Here is a 14,322-nt window from a genome sequence, read left to right on the forward strand (position 1 = left end):
TCTTGATATTGTTCTTGCTCATTTCATATTAGTCTCTGTGTTCTAAGTCATTCTACCTTTTTGTTATAAATAGAATTTTTTGTTATAAATGGAAGTGTTATAAGTGGAATACTTAATTTTATTCATTTTTCTAACCCGTCTTCACTTGCATGTATATAGGAAAGCTATTTTTTTTCCATACTTAATGAGCTTATATCCTAATACTGTAATGTGGGCGAGTGCTTTAATTTTCTCCTCTGTGCAGTGGTATGCAAAAATCATACATGCCTTTACCAGTTGTCAAGATACAAAGAGTTAAAGTATAAAACCTTAGTAGGTATATGTCATAAGTCAGTGTTCACTAAATATAACTAATATCATGATTTTTAAATATATTAATTTCTAATCATTTGATTTACTGAATTCTTGTAATTACTTTGTTATTCTTTTTTATCAATTTCCTTCAGTATTTGAGATAAGTGTATAATTTTCAAGTAGTAATCATTTGCCTCCTCTTCACAAATTTTTAACTTTTCTTTCTTCTTTGGTTTTATTAGCTAGTTGTATTAGTTCTCTATTGCTATATAACAAACTACCACAGGCACCATGGCTTAAAACAATACAGATACATTATCTTGCAGTTTCCATGGGTCTGGAGCCTGGAACATTTGGGCTTTCTGCTGAGTCTGAAGGCTAAAATCAAAGTGAGGCCAGATGCATTTTCACCCAGAGGCTTGAGGAGTGAAAGATCCATTTCCATAGTCCCTCAGGTTATTGGCAGCGTTTATGTGTATGGTTGTATGATTGAGATCCCTATTTTCTTGCCAGGTGTGAGCTGTAGAGGATCCAGCTGTTAGAGTCCCTCTCAAAACATAGCAGCTTACTTCTTCAGGCAGCAGCAGACTCTCCCTAGTGCTTCGAATTTTTGGCTTTACAAAAAGCCCAGACCCAAGGATTTGCCTGATGAGGCCAGGCCCACCCAAGAGAACCTTCCTTTTGATGAACTCAAAACCAGACTTATTTGGGACCTGAGTGTACTGCAAAATCCTTCTGCCTTTGTCATAGAGTGTAACCTAACCGCAGGACTGAAATTCATCATATTCATAATCCCACCCACTCTCAAGAAGAGGGGATTCTATAGGCAATATACAACCAGGTCGGGGGGAGCAGTTATTGGGAAACATCACATAATTCTGCACACCACACTGGTATTTTCCAGATTAGTTTTAAATATAGGTGACAATTTGGGCATCTTTATTTTGTTGTATTAAACTAAGATTTATTTTTCATAAAAAATAGTGATTGAATTTTATCAAATGCCTTTTATATATCTACTGAATGATATTTTTCATTTTTGTCATATTAATATGATTAATTTTATTACTGTGTTTCCTCTTACTGATTCATCTTTTCATTCCTGATGTGAACCCCCTGCCTTGTTCTTTATTCTTCTAAATGTACCACTAAAGTCTATTTTCTAACATTTTATTTAAAAATTGTATACCTCTGTTTATAAGTAAAATTGGCCTGTTTTCTCTTCTTGTGATATTTTACAGGGTTGTAACAGTTAGACTGACCTTTGTAAAAAGAATTTGGAAAGTTTCCTTGTTTTTTCCCTCTGTGCTAGGAAAAAAAAATTGTGTTGGAAATCTCCATATTTTGAAGCTTTTGAAGAATTTGCCTGTGGGTATTTGACCACTTTCCCAATTTATTGGTGTTTATAGGTAAATTTAGTTTTTGATTTTAAGGGGACTCAATTGTAGTAACATATTTTCCTAGAAAAACATCTATGATATCCTGATTGTTATAGACTGAATGTTTGTGTCTCCCTAAGATTCACATGTCAAAGCCTTATCCCCAGTGTGATGGTATTTGGAGATTGAGCCAGTGGGAGGTGATTAGGTCATGAGGAACCCTCATGAATGGAATTATTGCCTTTATAAGAGAGACCCATGATGTGTGGACTTGTGAGAACATGGCCATCTGTGAACCAGGAAGTGAGCCCTCACCAGACATTGAATCTGCTGGCACCCTGATCTTTGACAAAGGGCATGCACCTGGAGGCATTGCAGATCTCTGGGGTCTAACACTCCACCCCCAAACAAACTCCACACAATGACCCAAGTCCATTCCAGCAGGCAGCTGGAATCTGAGAGGCAGGGAGCAGGGTCAGATTAGTACACGACTGGAGCAGACAGGTGCCTAGGCATGAATGTCCACTGTGCAGTGAGATGGGGTGGGGAGGGCTCCGACTGAGGTTTCCAGATTGAGGCATGAGCTGAGCCCCTTGGAGATCACAGCATTTCTAGAGCTCAGGTTCTTCCTGGTTACTGGCAGAAGTATACCTGTCTTAGGGAAATTTTCTCTATTTGGGGTCCACAGAACCTCACTAATTAAGAGCAAGCAATGTGTTAACAACAAAAGACTCCCCAGCCTACAAACATCAAAGGAAGGACTCTGCAGTAAGTGAGAGTCAACAGAAACAACAAGCGACAGGCTTGTTGTTGCTAATGTTCACTGCACATCTTGGATGTAAGAGCATCTGCATATGAAATATTTTAAGCAGTTGTACAGATGAGCATGCAGTAAGAGGCTGTCTGAAACAAATCACCATATTTGGGAAAAGATAAAAGCAGAACTTATAAATACATAAAATATAATTGTTTAAATTATCTAAATAAATGCAGATGTTCAACAGCTGGTTAAACATCGTTCAGGGAAAATTAGTCACCTGGAAGGTAAACATAAGGAAGTTTTTCAGAATGAAATACGGAAGGACAAGGGTGTGGAATATGTGAAAACAGAATTAAGAGGTTTGGAGGATGGAATAGGAAGGATTAGCATGAGATTGCCAGAGTCCCTGATGGAGAGAATGCCAGAGAGACAATATTTGAAGAGATATTGGCTATGCAATTTCCAGAACTAATGAAAAATGTAAATTCATCATGTCAGAAGCACAGTAAATGCCAAAAAGGATACATAAAAAGAAATCCACACCTAGGCATAATACGCAAAAACCTCAGAACACTGAAGGCAAGCAGATGATTTTAAAAAGCCTTAAAGAGTAAGGACGGGGTGCCTGGGTGGCTCATTTGGTTAAGCACCTGCCTTTGGCTCAGGTCATGATGCCAGCATCCTGGGATTAAGCCCCACGTCAGGCTCCCTCCTCAGTGAGAAGCCTGCTTCCCCTACCACCCTGGACCCTGCTTGTACTTTCTCTCTTGCTCACTCTCTCTCTCTGAAACTTAAAAAAAAAAAAAAATCTTTAAAAAAACAATAAAAGGGCACATGGGTGGCTCAGTTGGTTAAGCCACCGCCTTCGGCTCAGGTCATGATCCAGGGAGTCCCAGGATCTAGTCGCACATTGGGCTCCCAACTCCGTGGGGAGTCTGCTTCTCCCTCTGACCTTCTCCTCTCTCATGTTCTCTTTCACTCTCAAATAAATAAATAAAATCTTTTACAACAACAACAAAAAATAATAAAAAAGAGTAAGCACAGCTTCCTGCCTCAAGGAACAGCAGTTAAAAGGACAGCCAACTTCCTGATGGTCATGGCGGGAACCTATTAATGGAATACTGTTTTCAGCCTATTGAGAGGAGAAACCATCGACCTAGAACCCTGTACCCAGCAAAACTACTTTTCAAGCATGAAGGTGAAATAAGACATTTCTAGATTTAAAAAAAAAAAAAAAAAGGAATTGACCACTAAATTATGTGCACTAAAGGAACCTCTACGTCAAGGGTTCATAGCAGCCTAGGAAAGCCTGGGGAGCCCATCTCAGAATAAGTCTTTCTAATGCATAAAATGAAATAGATAGGATTATAGAGGAACCCAATTACTTTGAAATCTTTTAAAATCCAAATATTTTAGAAATGTGTTATAAAAATACATATGCTGCTTTTTTAACTCATTAAATAACAAAGTCCAGTTGCGGGTTTTGAGTAAATAGCCCTGGTGGAAGGCTGCATCACATAGGGCAGGACCAGTTTGAATGGGTTCCAAGCATATATGAAGTAATTTGCATTAAAAAAAAAAACACTCACTGCAGAAGAGACTGCGTTGTATTTTTTTTTTTAAGATTTTATTTATTTATTAGACAGACAGAATCACAAGTAGTCAGGGAGGCAGGCAGAGAGAGAGGAGGAAGCACACTCCCTGAGGAGCAGAGAGCCCGATGCAGGGCTCGATCCCAGGACCCTGGGATCATGACCTGAGCTGAAGGCAGAGGCTTTAACCCACTGAGTTACCCAGGTGCCCCCAGACTGTGTTGTATTTTGCTTGGGTTTTCTTTTGACTCATGGGTTATTTGCAGTATCTTAAAACAGTTTCCTTTTTTCTTCGATCAGGCTATCTTTCCCATCAGTGTCTAGTTTTGCTTTTATACATTGAGAGAATGAAAGCTACAGATTTCTTTTCTATCATGGAGGAAGTAGACTGAGAAGGAGAGTGGCGTTCCTTGTGGACGTTTTGAGTTTGAAGTATTGATGAAGCTTCCAGTGGAAAGTGGTGTGGAGAAAGTCAGGACTGCCGGTGGGAGTGAATGGTTGGGAGAGAGATGGGTTTGGGGTTGTTCTGAGAGAAGGGGGGTAGAAGCCATGGAGATGGGGTGGATGGGAAGGCATGTATTTTTCTCAAAAGGGGGCTGAGATGGACACAGATGGACACAGAAGGCATCATGGAGTCAGCCCTTCCATGTGGCTTCAGGGAGACCCAGACACAGAAAACCACCCAGAAAGAAAAGAAAATGTAAGTCGGAATAAGCAGGAGGTTCCCCTACTCCATGCACAACATAGGTCTGAAGTCTGGAAAACGTGGGGAAGTGGGCTAGGTAGACTTCATTCATTTCAGGAAGCTCAGAATATTATTTGCCCCATTTTTTAACAACAGTTCTTTCTCCAGAAAGTGGTGAAGCCTGGCTTCTTAGGGGTTAATTGATGCCACGGTAGCTATTAGACAATCCTGCCATATGTTTTGTGAAATAATTGGATTGGCTTTCAAGTCTGCATTCTAGAAGGACTCGCTTCTTTACCTAAAATGTTGCATTATCATTTGCCTTTGAACCAGAAGAGGAGCTTGGAAGAAAATAATTGATTTGGGACAATGAAAGGACTTTTCAATCTTAGAGGACAGGATTTAAAGAGCTAATTTCTTCCAGGTCTCTGTGTTCAGACAGCAGTACCAATCCAACAGGAAGGCCTTTGGCTCTAAAGATGCCATTACTTCCTGGCAGTCTATTATCCCCTTTCGTTGCCCTCAACAGCAGGAAATTCTGTCTCATTTTTAATATTATCACATGCCTCTATTTATGTTGGGCAGCAAGTGGAGAAAAAAAAAGTGGGTTGGTGTCCTTTTAACAACTTGCAGGTGCTCAAAAAGTTAAGCTGCTCTCTCTGAGCAATATCATGCCTTTGACATTCTTTTTTGGCTTTTCTTTCACAGCTATTTAATTATATGTTACTCTTCTCTGACCCTCTTCAATGTCTTCATATTCTGTGTAAACTGTGGACTTTGAATAATGATATCAGCAAATTAAATGGGACAAAGGTTTCATGAGATGCAGTAATTTCACGGCTAACTAGCTCAATGACCTCGTCCCTCACCAAAGTGGTACAAAATAAACCTGCAGAAGTACCAGAGTGGCAGAACATGCAACAATAATTCCCACTGGTAGTGGGAATTGAGAAAAAAAAAAAAAAAAGTTCAAACTAAGACCCCGTCATTTCTGAGGGGAGCTATGCTCCTCTCTTCTATGATGCTAAGTGGACCAAAGGAGGCCTCCTCTGCTTCTCTGGTGTTCTGGTTTTCTAGATCTGGGGTCAGGGAAGTCTGCTTCTTCTGAAGAGACATGGGGAGAGAGTGCACGTTTGAAAACAAGAATACAATATTCCACTCTTCATTATTAACATTAGGGTATTAATAAGCTCGAGTGCCCATAACAAAGTATCACAGACTCGGTGGCTTGACTAACAGGAATTTATTTTCTCACAGTTCTGGAGGCCTGAAGTCTGAGATCAGAGTTGGGTTCTGGTGAGGGCCCCTTTCCTGTCTTACAGGCTGTTGAAACCTCACAGTGTCCTCATGTGACCTTTCCATGGTGTGCACTTATTGGGAGAGAGAGAGAGAGAGATAGTAGAGAAATCTTTTTCATCCTGTCAGGCCATCATCCCATCATGAGGACTGTACCCTAATTACCTCCTAAAGGGCTTACATCCAAATACCATCACACTGGGGGGTTAGGACTTCATCATGTGTATTTAGTCCATCATAAGGACATTTAGTCCTTAATAAATAGTTTTCTACCGCTGTGTCACAAGGTACCACAAATTTTATAGCTTGACACAGCAACATTCAGAGTTTTTGTAGGTCAGGAATCTGGACATGGCCTATCTGAGTCAACTGGCCAGGGTCTTAAAAGGCTGCAGCGTGTTGCTAGGGCAACATCTTTGTAAGTGTCACTGAGTAGGACCACAGGAGTGATAGCCCATCATATTGATATAAAGGGGAGGGCTTTATACAAGCCCATGGATTATCAGGGATTATCTAAAGATTTACATGCCACAGAGTTTGATGGTTTTATTTTTTCCCTTTGTGTAGGGGAATTGGATCCATCTGTAATTACAGTTCTCAGTGATACTTAGAAAATGTAACATTTTCTTCAGTAAAGCAAACTGCCCATACTTATTGGAGGTAAAATTATTTGAGGGGATTCATGGAATGATAACTGTGGGATGGAGGCAAGGAAGGTCAAGAATTTTTACTGTAGCCTAAGTTAAATGATTATTAACTAACTTCCTTTGTGTTTATAAATGCCTGTTCTCTGGAGGTTTGTGGGTTTCCCAATTATATGCCTGTTATAATCAACTTGGCCACTGTAGGCATTTGATAGTTTTATAAACTTCAGCTTAGAAGAAAAGATCAAGGCGTTCTGTCTGAGCTTATTAAACATGGCTTGAGAGGTCTGGTGGTAGTTTAGGGATTTAGTGGGGCCCCATGTACTCATGAATACATAGGCCCTTCCTGAGTAAGGAGGAGTTGGGCCATGTCTTAAAGAATAGGTAAAAATTTTTATGGTAGAAATGGGAAGTAGAAGACAGAGTATAAACACATGTTTTCTGGAAAGTGTACCTTCCCATCCTCTACCCAGGCTTTATTTGGTTCAGGCTGGTGCTGCCTCAAGGGAAAACAGAGGACGCTCTTTGGAAATCATATCCTAAGGAGAAGGCAGGGTCAGGGCCAGCTGGGCTGGGGCCATCTCTAGGATTTAGATTTGAGAGCTCGGGAGGAGGGGTGCCATTGTGGGAGGAGAGATGACAAGAGGGAGAGTGGTTTGGGTATAAAAAGGAAGAGAGAGGTTATAGACCTTGTGGATGAAGAATGGGGGACTGGGGCTCAGAGAGACAGGAAAACAGTAATCAGGGATTTCCATATAGGTTGCAGCTGGGTGACATCATGAAGAGAGATTTGGGAGATGGGAAAGTGTTCGTAAATACTATTTGTTGATATTGAGTATGTTTGCAAAATGCATGCATCAAGAAAGAGTATGTGACGTGCTTGGGAGCAGAGCCATGTTGAGCTCTTTGGTTCATTTTGTTTGTTTGTTTGTTTTGTGTGTTGTGTGTGAATAAGATTCAGCAGTCTTGGAGGACAGGTCTTAGGGAGTGGGAAGGGAAGAGAGGTGGGAGGACCTGATGGAGCAGAGAAGGGAGGACATCTGGGAAGTGATGCAAAGCCTAGTGGAGAGGGAGCCTCCCACAGGAGGGTGTGGTTACCTCAGGTCTTCAAGCTGATCACTGCACTAGTGTGTTGCACTCAGCGACCCCTCTGGTGACCTTCGGAAATGTGTGGGCAAGTGGTGAGGGCTGAAGCCAGATTGCAGTGGGGAGGGAACAGTTGTGTCTCTGTGATCTGTTGGGCCCTGCCTGTCCCAAGGAGCCTAGGAATGGAAGGATCCATGGCTAGCATGTGCCTCAGGGATTGTGAGCCAGGAGCTGAGGGGTGGTTCTCCTGAGAGAGAAGACACAATGATCCTCATGGCGTTAGGGAGACATGGGGGAGCCAGGCTGGGGGGAGTGGCTGCTAGAAGAGGTCCTGGAGGGGACTTGCTCAATGGAACCTGGAGCCATGTAGGCCAGTATGTGGGAAGCTGGGGATGTCATCTAGTGGCACCGACTCCTGGTAACTTGGGAAGCTGTCTGGGGGACCAAGTGTGGGAAAGGAGAGAAGGAGCCTGCCAGGTCTGCTGTGCCTGGCACCCATGCACAGAAGGAAAGTAGCCAGGTGACTGGCAAGGGGGGAGCGCCGCCTTTCCCCAAAGTAGGGTTTGTAGTCCTCCCTGTGATTTTTAAGTCACAAAGCCAAAAAACTCACAGGAACAGAGTGGAGTAAGTGCTCTTCCAGCAAGTGTGTCCGGTCCTGGGCCCATCCATACAGAGCCTAAGTGATCTCTCAGGAGTTCCCGGTGGTCTCAAAAGCCCATGTGCCACCCACAGTGGCTGCAGGGTGAGCCTCCAGGTGGACAGCAAGCCTCATTGTCCCCCTGCTCCTGTACTTGGGCTGAATTCTAGAAGTAGTCCGTTTTCAAGCTGAGATGGTCAGGACTGTGTTGATGGTCGGTTAGAGGTTTCCAAAGGGTCTTACCTTCCCGCACTGTTTGTCCTTGCAGGTGCTGTTGTCTGGGCTCATTGGCGTCGTCTCCTGGAAGAGGCCTCTCTCGCTGGTGGTAAGTCTGCGCCTGTCTCCACGGCATCCAGGGAGCAGGGCCCTCCCTGCGGGGGTGTGAGCACTTTAAAGGTACCAGCAAAGAGAGTTCTGGCTGCTTTGATGAAAGCGGGACAGAGACCTTGATAGACCTGAGAGAGGCTCTTAAGATAACAACCAGGGCATATCCTACCTTCTGTCCTTTGGAGAATAGCCGTCTGGTGCTCATCTGAGATGCTCATGGGCTGTCCTCTTCATTTGTTCTGTCTGGGTGCTGGGAACAAAGACATTTTTGTAAGTGTCAGTATAAGCGTTTTCTCTAGGTGTGTAAACATATTAGTGCACATGTGTATGTGCGTGGATGCGCCCACGGGCAGCCCCTCCTTTATCAGAGCTCAAGAAATGTCAGCCGCGTGTGTGTTTTGGGGACTGAAACTCAGTGTTTCAGAGGAGGGTGTTTATTTGCTCCAAAGGCACAGGGGTATTGCTGGAACCCCTTCTCCCATGGCCACAGCCCCATGCTGGGGAGGAGCAGGCCACACAGGAGATGGAAAGGATGGCATGGTTTTTCCATCGGGCAAGTAGCCTGAGCAGATTCATGTCTATTGATTTGTATGCATGTTTTTCTCAGGGTGTGCATTAATATATTTATGTGTCCATGTCAGGGCCAGACGAAGAGGTTTTCTGGGTTTTGATGGATAATGAAAAAACATGGCATGGCTTTTTTTCTCTTTTGTAGGCATCAATTATTTAAAATCTCTTCTTTAAGTGATTAGGTTTGGAGATAATGACATGTACTAAATATTAATGGAAGTAGAAAAATCCCACAAATCTGCCTGTTGTAAACACCTTCCCCTCCCGAGAGTAACCGCAGCATCCTGAGGAGGCATCGGAAGAGAGTGGCATTAATTCAGTGAACCTCTTCTCCTATGACTTGTTGAGAAATTTCCTTTAAAAAAAAAATTTTTTTTTTAATGTAGAAAGTATCAAACATGCACACAAGTCGAGAGAGAAGCTAGTAGAATGAATCCCTGTAGACCTCCCATCTGTCTTCTGCAAATATCAACCTTGGCCTGTCTTATTGGATCCAAGCCCCTTGCTGGAGTATTTTAAAGTAAATCACAACTAGTGTGTCAAGGAGCTGACTCCACTGTGCAGGGGGAAATGGTGGTGGACATACCAGCTGTGGGGCAGATGCCCTTTGGCTGTGCTTTTGGGCTCCCTTTGGGGACACGGGGCCAGCCTGTTCCATTCCTCCTCACCTGCCCTAATGAAACAGGCCAAGGAAGGCCTCTTGTGCTGGCTGCCAAATAAGGAAAAGCCACAATGGGGCTGTGGTGAGCATTTTCTCCCATTCATTTATTTCTACCCAAGCCCCAGGTAGGAGAGGAGGGCCTCCCCATGCTCAACTGACCACTTTCTTTACTTAGGGAGGTAAGGGGATGGGTTAGGATAACACTAGGTGCTGTCACAAAGCCCAGACTGTCAGTGGCCTAACATGGCACGAGTAAAAACCCAAAAGCTCAGCCAAAGGACATGCTTCTTCTTGAGTGGTCATTCCCCCATCACAGGGGATATCCAGAGACCCTGGTTGCTTCCTTCTAGAAGGGACTGTACCGTTCCCTAGGCTTGTGGACTCTTATTTCATTTTAGTAGAATGGGAAAGGCAATGTGGATGGGCTTAAATGTGACCCTCATTGCTCACACGTCAAACCACTGTGGAGGGCCTATCACATGGCCCTTTTGGGCCGGGTAGGAAGCTGGAAAAGGTAGTCCCTTCCTGAACTCCCCAGTAGCAGCTCCATACTATGTAAAGAGGCGGTAGGAATTTTGGTAGAAAATTGTTCCTCTCTACAGTGAGATCATTCTTCTTTGTTGACCAGGACAATACAGTCTTTTTTATTTAAATTCAATTAGCCAACGTAGAATACATCATTAATTTCAGATGTAGCATTCAATAATTTATGAGTTGTAACAATACAGCCTTTTGATTCGTTAGTAAAAACTCACTCGACTCAGCTAGAACTGAGCAATCAATGAATTCTTTTTTCCTAATCTAGAATTAAACTAGAATTAAGGAATTCTTTTATCCCAAGCTCCTGTTTCTATCCTCTACCCTAATGATAGTGTTTCCTTCTTCTCGGAGCTATAAAAGTAAAGGAGCCACTCTGGCCATTTTGGTTCATTTCCAGGGGTCTCACCACCACTCCCTTTCCCCGCGAAGAATTCCCCCTCCCCCCACCCAGAGGGAGTTGCCCTCTCTGAAGGGGGTGTCTGTCTCTCAGGGTGGTTGGAAGAGGCAGTGTTGGGCTCTGCCAATCCAGGATCCGCACCGCCATGCCCCATGCTTGCGGGGGCTGGCAGGTGAGGACAGCCATGCGTGGGCATGCTGAAGGCAGGGTTTTGGTACTGTCACTGGTCTGCTGGCAGTGCCTTTCCTCTGAAGGGCTGGTCTGTGGGGTCATATCCTAATCTCTGCTACATGTCCTTTCTTTCCATCAGTCCAATCTTATAAAACACAATGGGATAAGGAATGGTATCCTTTTTGCCTGGAGTGACTGGTATGCTGGTGGGGAGACTGTGTTAGGAAAAAGCAAGGGAGAAGGGTCAGCAGGCTGTCTGAGAGGACGGGAAGGAAGGTTGCCCCTTCCAGGCTGGTGAATGTGATGCCAGAGGGAAAACGAAGAGAAAAATACTGGGACTTTTTTGCCCTGGTATTTTATAAGAGCCTTTCATAATGCTGGAAAGTGATAATAGCTATTTCAGTAGAGAATATGTATTTTTGCATTAATGTGGTTCTTTTCTTCTTTTTAAATTGAAGTATAGTTAATATATACTTATATTAGTTATATAATATCAGGTTATATTGTTATATTAGTTCATAATTATTATATGATATAATATTTCAGATATACAATAGAGTGATTCAACAGTTCTGTACATTACTCAATGCTCATCATGGTAAGTGTACTCTTAATCCCCATCACCTATTTCAACCACCCCCTATCCACCTCTCTTCTGCTAACCACCAGTTAAGAGTCTTGTTTTTTTGTCTCTTTTTTCCTTTGTTTGATCATTTGTTTCTTAAATTGCACATATGAGTGAAATAGTATGCTATTTGTCTTTCTCAGTCTGACTTGTTTCGCATTATATTCTCTAGGTCTACCCATGTTGTTGCAAATGCAAGATCTCAGCCTTCTTTATGGCCAAGTAATAGTCCTTTGTGTATATTTACCCTTTTTATTTATCCATTCATTTGTGGACAGACAACCGGGTAGATTCCAGATCTTGGCTATTGTAAATAATGCTGCAATAAACACAGGGATGCATATGTCGTTTCCTTTGGGTGAATACCCAGTAGTGGAATTACTGGATCATATGGTAATTGTATTTTTAATTTTTTAAGGAACTTCCATACTGTTTTCCACAGTGGTTGCACCAGTTTACATTCCTACCAATAGTATGCAGGGGTTCTTTTTCTCTACATCCTCCTCAACACTTGTTATCCCTTGTCTTTTTTGGTTCTAGCTATTTTGATGGGTGTAAGGTATACCTCATTGTGATTTTTTTTCTTATTGTGACTTTGATTTGCATTTCTCTGATGATTAGTGATGTTTAGCATCTTTTCATGTGTCTGTTGATTGATCTTCTTTGGAAAAATTCTATTCCCTGGTCCTTTGCCTATTTTTAAATCAGATTATTTGTCTTTTTGGTATGTATATGTCTTCTATATATTTTGAATATTAACCCCTTATTAGTTATATTATTTGCAAATATCTTCCCCATTCAGTAGGTTGCCTTGTCATTTTGTTGATGCTTTCCTTCAGTATGCAAAAGCTTTTCATTTTGATGTAGTCCCAATAGTTTAATTTTGCTTTTGTTTCATGGCCTGAAGACACACTTCTAGAAAAATGTTTCTGTGGCTGAAGGCAAAGAAATTACTATGATTTCTTCTAGGATTTTTATGGATTCAGGTCTCATATTTAGGTCTTTAATCTATTTTCAGTTTATTTTCATGTATGGATAAGAAAGTGGTCCAGTTTCATACTTCTGTATATAGCTGTGCAGTTTTCCCAGCATTATTTGTTGACAAGACTGTCTTTTCCCCATTGTATGTTCTTATCTCCTTTGTCACAAATTAATTGGCCGTATAATCATGGTTTTATTTCTGGGCTCTCTATTCTGTTCCATTAATCTAATTGTCTATTTTTATGCCATACCATGCTTTACTTTTGATTACTACCATGATGTATTATGTCTTAAAATCTGAGATTGTGATATGTCAGCTTTGTTCTTCTTTCTCGGGATTCCTTTGGCTTTTTGGGGTCTTTGGGGATGCTATACAAATTATAGGATTATTTGTTGTAGATCTGTGAAAATGTTGGTATTCTGATAGAGATTGCATCAAATCTGTAGATTGCTTTGTGTAGTATGGACATTTTGACAGTAGTGGTTTTTCTAATCTGTGAGCATGGAATAGCTTTCCATTTGTTCCATTGTGTCATCTTCAATTTCTTTTATCAGTGTTTTATGGTTTTCAGAGTAGAGGTCTTTCACCTCTTTGATTATGGTATTTTATTATTTTTGGTGCAGTTATAAATGGGCTTGTTTTCTTAATTTTTCTTGCTGCTACTTCTTTATCGCTATATAGAAATGCACAGATTTCCGTATATTGAATTTGTATCTACAACTTTACTGAATTCATTTATCACTTCTAGTAGTTTTTTGGTGGAGTCTTTAGGGTTTTCTATATATATCATGTCATTCGCAAAGAGTGAAAGTTTTACTTTTTCTTTACTAATTTAGATGCCATGTATTTCTTTTTCTTGTCTGATTGTGGCAGGTAGGACTTCTAGTACTTTGCTGAATAAAAGTGGTGAGAGTGGACATCCTTGTCTTGTTACTGACATTAAAGGGAAAGCTCTCAGTTTTTCACCATTGAGTATGATGTTAGCTGTTGGTTTTTCATATAAGGTCTTTACTATGTTGAGGTATGTTCCCTCTAAACCTACTTTGTTGAAAGTTTTCAACATGAATGGATGTTGTACTTTTCCAGCTGTTTTTTGAGATGACCATAAAATTTTTTTTTAAATTTTTATTTATTTATTTTTTCTTTTCAGTGTTCCAGATTTCATTGTTTATGCACCACACCCAGTGCTCCATGCAATACGTGTCCTCCATAATACCCACCACCATATGGTTTTCATCCTGTCTCTTGTTAATGTAATATATCACATTGATTGATTTGTGAGTATTGAACCACCTTTGCATCCCTGGAATAAATCTCACATTTTTATGATAAATAATGTTTTAATAAATTGTTGGCTTCTGGTTGCTTTATTTATTTGTTGGGGATATTTGCATCTATGTTCATCAGAGATATTAGTCTGTAGTTTTCTTTTTGTTTGCAGTGTCTTTATCTGGTTTTTGTGTCTGGGTAATGCTGGCCTCAGAATGACTTTGGAAACTCTTCCTCCTCTTCTGTTTTTTGTAATAGTTTGAGAAGTGTCTCCTGTGGTTGAGATAATTGTCTTCCTTACATTAAACTATAAAAGGTTCTATATTATGATAGATTGCAATCAGGAATAAAATTCTATAGCTCTGATTTAAATAATTTTTGAAAGATTCAGTGGAACATCTTGTGAT

The 14,322-nt window shown here is 41.3% G+C and overlaps 1 protein-coding gene across 2 annotated transcripts in view; it reads left to right on the plus strand.

Moving 5' to 3' along the window:
• The window catches only part of ENTREP2 (endosomal transmembrane epsin interactor 2), a 506,747-nt gene that overhangs the window by 214,915 nt on the left and 277,510 nt on the right, over positions 1-14,322 (plus strand). For both annotated transcript variants that reach the window (XM_059371698.1, XM_059371699.1), the window contains exon 2: positions 8,642-8,698. In XM_059371698.1, the coding sequence (XP_059227681.1) occupies positions 8,642-8,698 (57 nt within the window). The remainder of the gene's footprint in view (positions 1-8,641; positions 8,699-14,322) is intronic.

This window comes from Mustela nigripes, chromosome 13 (genome assembly GCF_022355385.1).
Source record: "Mustela nigripes isolate SB6536 chromosome 13, MUSNIG.SB6536, whole genome shotgun sequence".
In the NCBI taxonomy this organism is placed as follows: domain Eukaryota; kingdom Metazoa; phylum Chordata; class Mammalia; order Carnivora; family Mustelidae; genus Mustela; species Mustela nigripes.